Source organism: Chaetura pelagica, unplaced genomic scaffold (assembly GCF_000747805.2).
Source record: "Chaetura pelagica isolate M959 unplaced genomic scaffold, ChaPel_1.0 scaffold625, whole genome shotgun sequence".
Lineage (NCBI taxonomy): Eukaryota > Metazoa > Chordata > Aves > Apodiformes > Apodidae > Chaetura > Chaetura pelagica.
In genome coordinates, this window is record NW_009953499.1 from 152312 (window position 1) to 160908 (window position 8597).

At 58.6% G+C, this 8597-nt stretch overlaps 1 protein-coding gene across 1 annotated transcript in view; it reads right to left on the minus strand.

The window, feature by feature from the left end:
• SCN4A (sodium channel, voltage-gated, type IV, alpha subunit) overlaps nucleotides 1-8597 on the minus strand; it is a 35914-nt gene that overhangs the window by 9098 nt on the left and 18219 nt on the right. Inside the window, exons 15-18 of the mRNA XM_009999324.1 lie at nucleotides 6345-6773; nucleotides 1839-1968; nucleotides 1396-1550; nucleotides 137-310 (exon numbers count right to left, since the gene is read on the minus strand). Of these exons, the coding sequence (XP_009997626.1) occupies nucleotides 137-310; nucleotides 1396-1550; nucleotides 1839-1968; nucleotides 6345-6773 (888 nt within the window). The remainder of the gene's footprint in view (nucleotides 1-136; nucleotides 311-1395; nucleotides 1551-1838; nucleotides 1969-6344; nucleotides 6774-8597) is intronic.

The window sequence follows — 8597 nt, forward strand, 5'->3', positions numbered from 1 at the left end:
CCTGCTGAGGACCTTTATTTGGAGCAAAGGTCTGAGCCCCCATCTCACAACCACCCCATTGCCCTTCAGATGCAGGGTGGGATCACCCCCAACAACCACCCCCAAACCCCCCAGGTGCTCAGCAGACCACACTTACATCAACGATGAGGAAATCCAGCCAGCACCAGGCATTGGTGAAGTAGACCTTGAAGCCATAAGCCACCCACTTGAGCAACATCTCAATGACAAAGATGTAGGAGAAGACCTTGTCAGCGTATTCCAGGATGGTGCGGATCACCTTCCTCTGCTCAATGTAGATGTCCTCAAAAGCCTGGAAGAGGTGTGGAGCTACGTGACAGTCATCCTTCCAGCAGACCCCCTGCCTGGCTCAGGACACCCAGCCCTGCACTGTCCCTGCTCCCCTTGAAAGCCTGACACCCTAACCATGGGTGGCACCTCCTGCAGCACCTGCCCAGCATGGGGGGCTGAATCTTTGTTTCCAAGTTCATGTTGGCTCTGGAGACCCATGTTGGTCCTGGAGCAAAAACTTCACTGAAGCAAATCATAGAATGATGGAGTTGTTGGGGTTGGAAAAGACCTTGAAGATCATCAAGTCCAACCATGAACCCAGAACTGCCAAGGTCACCACTGCCCCATGTCCCTCAGCACCACATCCATGTGTCTGAAATCCCCTCAAGGATGGGGACTCCACCACTGGGCAGCAGGAGCAGGGCAGGGATTGTCCCCTGTGCTGGCACTGGTGGGGCCAGACCTGGAATCCTGGGGTCAGTTCTGGGCCCCTGGGGACAAGAAGGACACGGAGGGGCTGGAGCGTGTCCAGGGAAGGGCAAGGGAGCTGGGGAAGGGGCTGGAGCACAAGTGTGAGCAGGAGCAGCTGAGGGAGCTGGGGGTGTCCAGCCTGGAGCCAAGGAGCTGAGGGGAGACCTGCTGGCTCTGCAGCTGCCTGAGAGGAGGTTGGAGCCAGGGGGGGTCGGGCTCTGCTCCCCAGGAACAAGGGGCAGGAGCAGCGGAACCGGCCTCAAGTTGTGCCAGGGGAGGCTGAGGTTGGACCTTGGGAACAGTTTCTCCCTGGCAAGGGTTGTCAGGGCCTGGCCCAGGCTGCCCAGGGCAGGGGGGGAGTCCCCATCCCTGGAGGGGTTTCCAAGCCCTGGAGATGGTGCTGAGGGACACGGGGCAGGGGTGGCCTGGGCAGGGCTGGGGAAGAGTTGGGCTGGGGCATCTTGAAGGTCTTTCCCAACCCAAAGGAGTCTATTGGGTGGTTCTTTGATTTGCAGAGCAGACACCACCAGGTGATGCCCAGACCTCCTGCCTGGGCTCTGCCCACCTCCCTGGGCACCCACCGAGCTGGGGAAGCTGCTAGAGAGCAAACAGGACAGGGTGAAAGGTGGGACCTACCAGTGCCCCACTGCTGAGGAGGATCATGAAGACGATGAAGGTCTCAAACCAGTCGTGCTCCACGATGCGGAAGCAGGTTTTCCTGATGTTCCACCAGATCCTCCCTTTCTCTGTGGTGATGTCCACGTAGAGGCAGGGAAACCTCTTCACACAGGCTGGGGAACAGGACAGAGAGCTGGGAGTTACCTCCTGGCCAGGACCTTTCCACCCCCACGACACTCTCTGGGCTTTTCTTGTCTTCTGAAACCCTCCTGGCTGGGTCCTGCTGGGCTTGGGGATGCCCATGGAAGAGGGGATCCCCATGGGGATCATCTCCATGGTGGCAATGGGAAGATCTGAGAGTCTGGGCTGAGGTCAGTGAGCCTGGGGGTGGCTGTGCTGGAAGGACTGGTTGGCAGTGTCCCCTCCATAGCCCAGTCCCTGGGGTCCCCCTGGTCCCTCACCCTCGGTGAAACACTCCTCAGGCTCGTTGCTCTCCTCAGCTTCTTCTGCCACCTCCTCCTCCTCAGGCTGGGGGGGTTTGTAGTCCACTGTGCTGCACAGGGACGAGGCGTTGTCACTGGAGAGGGGCTGCTGCAGAGGGAGGGAGCTTCAATTAGTTTGATATTCATTAGAGAGTTTGGATTATATCTCAGAGAGATATTTTGTACCACGAGGGTGGTGAAACCCTGGCCCAGGTTGCCCAAAGAGGTGGTTGATGCCCCAGCCCTGGAAACATCCAAGGTGAGGTTGGATGGGGCTCTGAGCAACCTGGTCTGGTTGAAGATGTCCCTGCTCACTGCAGGGGTTTGGACTGGGTGGGCTTTGAAGGTCCCTTCCAACCCAAACCATCCCTGGCTTGTTCAGGCTGGGTTATCCTGCAGAAGGGATGAGCTGGGGCTGGTGATGCCTCCAGCTCTTGTCCCCACTGAGGGACCCAGCTGCTGGGACCTTCTTGCTTGAAGGCTGCTCTGAGCCCCTTTCCCACTAAAATGCAGCCCAGGGAGAAACTGTTGAGTTACCTAGAGCTGCAAACCCTGGAGGATCATTGGTTGCACGAGCTTTGCATCCAGGCTCAGAGGAGCAGAAGGTCCCCTGACCCCAACCTTCCTCCCACCACAGTAGGTCCCTCTCCCATCCCCTTGTACCATCACCTCAGGCTGATTTTACAACCCCAGCCTGGTTTGGGTGGGAAGGGACCTTCAAGATCATCCAGTCCTGCCTGGGCAGGGACACCTCCCAGCAGCCCAGGCTGCTCCAAGCCCCATCCAACCTGCCCTTCAACACTGCCAGGGATGGGGCAGCCACAGCTTCCCTGGGCAACCTGGGCCAGGTTCATTCTCTCACCTCCTCCACCTCTTCATGCCACCACCCAAGGACCCCTCTGCCAAACACCCTTCAGTCCTGCAGAAACCCAGGAGGCCACCCTGGCACTTCTCCCAGATCCTGCTGCCCCAGCTCATGCCAAAGGGCTCCTAGGCTGAGGTCCACCCCAGCTTCATGCTTGCATCCCAAATCCCTCTCTCTGGCTCCATCCCACAGGAAGGCCCAGCTTGGCTGGTTCCCAGACACCCTCAGCAGGTCTCAGGGGTGCTGGGAATGAGAGAAAACCTTGGCAAGGCCCTGGGATTTTTTTTCCTCCTTTATGATGATGAGTTGTTTTGGTTTTCTGAGCCCTGCAGCACTTGGGAAAGGAGAAGATCCCCAGATCTACCTGCCTGTCCAACCTGGGAGCAGGTGCTGGTGCCTGGGAACCCCCAGTGCAGGGGGGGGTTGGTTTGCATGGGAAGGAGATCAGGACCCCCAAGGTGCTTTTGGGAGGGAATGAAGGAGCTGCTCCCACCTCAACAAGCCAGAGAAGATCCCCTGGGGGAATTTGAGGTCTTGCTGGAGCTTCTGGGGCCACAAGCACCCCAGGAGGCTTTGGGGACCCATCTGCTGCGTGCTGGGGACACGCAGGATGTGGCCTTTGAGGAGCAGGACACAAGGGCAGTGGTGGCACAAGGTGCTGGTTGGTGGCTCTGCAGGAGCAGTGGGGCCACCCTTGGCCAGGACTGGGGGGACACAGGGGGATGAGGAGGCCTTGGTGTGGAGCCAGCCAAGCTGTGACCCCGGGAAGGACACGGGAACCTTCTGCCTCCAGAACAAGTCTGGAAAGGCAGGAGGTGGGGAGGGATCAGCCCAGCAGGCTGGGAAAGGTGGGACAGGGAGAAGAACTGTGCTAGTCCCACCACGTGGCCCCCAAACCCCATCCTGGATGATCCTGAAACCCCTCCCAGCACCTGTGAGCAGGTTTGTAGAGCAGTGTCCATCCCACCTGGGCAAGCACCTCCAGCCTGGACTGGGTGTTCCCACCCAAACCCGGGGCTCTCCCCACCCTTGCCAGCACCCAGACTCGTCTTGTAACCCCCCCTTAGTGACACCCTGGTGACATACACAGCCCAGGGTATCTCAGGGGACCTGGCAGGGTTGGGGGCTGAGGAGAAGCTCCCCGAGAAGAGCCCTGAGCACCAGCTCTGCCCCTGCCAGCACCCCAGCCCTGCTGCCCCACCAGGAACCCACTGCAGACACAGAGGATCTCGGGGAGAGGAGCCACCCTGTGATGTCTTATCACCCTGAGAAGTCCCTTGGCCCCGGAGAGAAGCTGAGGACCATTTCTGGGTGTTTCCCGAGCAGCCAAACTGGAGAAAAACCTCCAGTTTGCAACTCCCAGCAGCTGGTGTCCCTGGCCAGGAGGTGTCCTGGGCTTTGGCTCCACCTGGAGCTGATCACCAGCATGTGAACAGTGGAGACACGGAGTGGTGGGGTGGGAAGGGACCCCTGGAGATCACCCATCCAAGCCCTGCCAGAGCAGGATCCCCCAGAGCAGATCCCACAGGAACACGTCCAGGAGGGCTGGGAATGTCTCCAGGGATGGAGACTCCCCCACCTCCCTGGGCAGCCTGTCCCAGGGCTCTGCCACCCTCCCAGGAAGGAGGTTTTTCCCTCCATGAGCAGCTCTTGAAGCAGGAATCTCCCCTGAGGACCAACTCAGATGCTCATTAGCACTTGATTTCTAATTAATAGATGATTTCCTGGGATGATTTCAGGGACCAGCCCGTTGTTCACTGCTAGGTTGTTAACACCCCCCCTGCTTTGCACCTTGGGCAACATTGACCCACCAAAACCATCAGTGATAATGGGGTGAACTGGTTTTTAGTGGCTGGGAGATGATTTTTACTCCCTACACACGCTGAGCAGCCAGAGAGGGCTGGAGCAGCTCTGGGACAGGCTGGGAGAGTTGGGGGGGTCAGCCTGGAGAAGAGAAGGCTCCAGGGAGACCTTAGAGCAGCTTCCAGTGCCTGAAGGGGCTCCAGGAAAGCTGGGGAGGGACTTGGGACAAGGGCAGGGAGGGATGGGATGAGGGGGATGGATGAAAACTGGAAGAGGGAGATTGAGGTGAGACATGAGGAGGAAATTCTTTGGTGTGAGGGCGGTGAGAGCCTGGCCCAGGTTGCCCAGGGAAGCTGTGGCTGCCCCCTCCCTGGCAGTGTTGAAGGGCAGGTTGGATGGGGCTTGGAGCAGCCTGGGCTGCTGGGAGGTGTCCCTGCCCATGCAGGGGGTGGATCTAGATCATCTTGAAGGTCCCTTCCAGCCCAAACCAGTCCAGGATTCTGTGATCCCATTGACCCGGGTGCTCCAGGCACGTTTGTCCCTCCTGAGCCCAGTTCAGCAGCAGGTCTGCAGTGGGTCCCATCAAGCCACCACCACCCCTGCCACCTCCTTCCTGAAGCCCTGACTGCTGAAAACACCTTCTTTTCCCAACAAAAACAAGCAATAAACAACAACAACAACACTATTAATTAAAAAACCACCAGGAGAGCAGGATTGTCCCCTGTTTTTGCAGCACACCCCAAGCCAAACCAGGTCCATCACCTCAGATGGAGCAGCCATTTCCCACCAGCCCCTCACCCTCCTTTGTGTGTCCACTTGGGTCTTCCCAAGTTTCTTGTCTCACATCTCCCCCTCACCCTCTTCAGGGCACTGAGTTGATCAGTGTCCCAGGAGCCCTCCAAGGGCTTCAACACCAGAGCATCAGGTGTCTCCTCCACTCTGGGTCCCAAATGCTCTGTGTTGCTGTTCACTCGTGCTAAGCTCCTCCATCTGGTTCCATCCCCCCCATGATGCCCTCAGAGGCATTAGCAGTAGATCCAATGTTAGTGCCATCAGCACTTTTCCTGGCATCAGATCCCTCTGGAACATCTTTACCCCAAGCTGAGAGCTTTGACCCTTGCACCAGCTCTGCAAGGCAGTGAGTTCACCTCATGTCAGCAAGAAGTCCAGAATTTGACCCAAAACAGGCCAAAAACCTCCTCAGATCCCCCCTCAGTTTACACCAGGAAAAGCTGGGTTGAAAAACCCAAGTTTGGTCCATGTCACACATTGTGGAAAAGCTACAAGTGACCAAACCAGCATCATTAACAGAATCCCAGACCTGTTTGGGTTGGAAGGGACCTTAAAGCCCATCCAGTCCCACCCCTGCATGGGCAGGGACACCTCCCACCAGCCCAGGCTGCTCCAAGCCCCATCCAACCTGCCCTTCAACACTGCCAGGGATGGGGCAGCCACAGCTTCCCTGGGCAACCTGGGCCAGGCTCTCACCCCCCTCACAGGGAAGAATTTCCTCCTCATGTCTCACCTCAATCTCCCTCTCCCACTTTTCATCCATCCCCCTCATCCCATCCCTCCCTGCCCTTGTCCCACGTCCCTCCCCAGTTTTCCTGGAGCCCCTTCAGGCACTGGAAGCTGCTCTAAGGTCTCCCTGGAGCCTTCTCTTCTCCAGGCTGAACCCCCCAACTCTCCCAGCCTGTCCCAGAGCTGCTCCAGCCCTCCCAGCATCTCCTTGGCCCTGTTCTTTGGGCAGCACAGCAAGGATGTGCCAACCCCAGGTATTTTGGGGGGGTTAAAACCCCTTCAGCTGCTTTTCTTACCTTGATATCCTCCGTCTCAGACTGGGTGCTGGTCTCATCATAGAGGTCAGACTCCTCGGAGGCGATGGGGACCTGCACTGTCAGGTTGGGGTTGTTAATGAAGTTCATGTGGTCCAGCTCATCCATGAGCAGCCGCTCTTTGCCGGCGATTCCGTCCAGATACTCAGCCTTGGGCTCCTGCCCAACGTCCAGGTGGTTGAGCACGGAGTTGTCCCTCTTGCTGTGCTCTTGCTCTTCCTCCGGGGCCACCTTCTTGCCCTTGCAGAGCCTCCTGAGCAGGGTGAGGAGGGAGGACTTCAGCAGGTGGATGCCCCTGGTGATCCTGCCGATGGCGATTTGCAGGTTGTTCATCTCCCCGTCGTCATCCGAGGCTGCCAGGCTGTCAGCACTGAAGGAGCTTAGCAGCAGGGCCAGGAACAGGTTCAGCACCTGGTGGGGACACCAGCAAATATCAGCTCTGACATCTGCCACCAAGGTTGTCCCCTCAGGCAGGGACTGGTCGTGGCTGTGGAGAATCATGGAATGGGTTGGAAGGACCTTCAAGATCATCCAGATCCAACCCCCCTGCATGGGCAGGGACACCTCCCACCAGCCCAGGTTGCTCCAAGCCCCATCCAACCTGCCACCAAGGAGGAGGGGGGGTCCCCACCAGGGTCTGCTCTGCTCCAGGGAGGGCAGCATTTTCATCCTGGCCATGGGGTGCAAATGTGATGGTCTGAATGGCTCCAAGCACAGGCCCTGTCCTGCTGCCCCCGGATCTCTCTTGAGGGAGGGGATTGTCCCCTCTGCTCTGCTGAGACCCCCCTGCAGGGCTGGGGCCACCTCTGGGGTCCCCAACACAAGAAGGACATGGAGCTGTTGGAGAGAGGCCAGAGGAGCCACAGAGATGATCCCAGGGCTGGAGCAGCTCTGGGACAGGCTGGGAGAGTTGGGGGGTTCAGCCTGGAGAAGAGAAGGCTCCAGGGAGACCTTAGAGCAGCTTCCAGTGCCTGAAGGGGCTCCAGGAAAGCTGGGGAGGGACTTGGGACAAGGGCAGGGAGGGATGGGATGAGGGGGATGGATGAAAACTGGAAGAGGGAGATTGAGGTGAGACATGAGGAGGAAATTCTTTGGTGTGAGGGTGGTGAGAGCCTGGCCCAGGTTGCCCGGGGAAGCTGTGGCTGCCCCATCCCTGGCAGGGTTGAAGGGCAGGTTGGATGGGGCTTGGAGCAGCCTGGGCTGGTGGGAGGTGTCCCTGCCCATGCAGGGGGTTGGATCTACATGATCTTTAAGGTCCCTTCCAACCCAACCCAGCCTGGGATTCCATGAGGATTCCTCCTTCTACTTCCCCATGCCCAGAACGTGGCTGCCCCCCAGCTCAGCTCCCCTGGCAGGGCTGGACACCCCACATGCCAGAAACCCGGAGCAGCCCAGGAGCAGGAACAGACCCTTCCCAGCAGCTCCAGGCCCAGCCACAGCTGTTGGTCCTCGTGCCTCTGGTGCCAGCAGCAGATCCGAGCTGGGAATTAACTGCTCCCCCAGGACTCTGCTGCTCCCCAGCCCACATGACTTAAACCACATCTTGAAATAAATCCCTGCTCTTCCCACGGCCCGATTGTCAAATTCAACACCAATTGCAGCCACTTGTGGCTGTTGGCTCTGGGGGGGAGGGTTTTTATTTGGCCAGGGCTCTGTTCCCTTGTCACCCGACTGACTTCCTCCCTTTTCCCTTAATAACCCCCAAGGAAATGCCCCAAGGGTCATGGACAAAGGACAACCCAACGTCACCTCCTGCTCCTGGATGCTTGGGATGGGATCCAGGAGCAGGAAATACCTGAGATGTGGCCAGGAGGGCCTGGCAAGGGAGGGTGAAGAAGGGCAGAGATGTTCCTCTGAGTTGGTTGTGCTCTGGGTTCCTTTGGATCAACCCCCCCCGTGGCCCCCCCAGAGAGCAGCAGGAGCTGCAAAGCTGGGCTGGGACCTCAGGGGGGGCTGCATCTTGGCCCCCACCAGCTGGAAATCCTGCTGCTCCCCCAAAGCTCCTCCAGGGAAAGCTCCTGGAGGGTGGGTGGGTTCTCCCTACTCCAAAAAAACCTGCCTCCAGGAGAGGAAAGGTTTCCAGAGCCCCTTTTGGGGGGGGTCCCAGCTGTGATGCCCAGGCCCCACTTCCCTGCAGCCCCTGCAGATGTTCTGGAGGTGTTCACAGCTGGGTTGTTTTCAGCCTGGTTCAATCAATCCAACTGGAGGGGTTCCCCTCCTCCAGCTGTGGTTGTT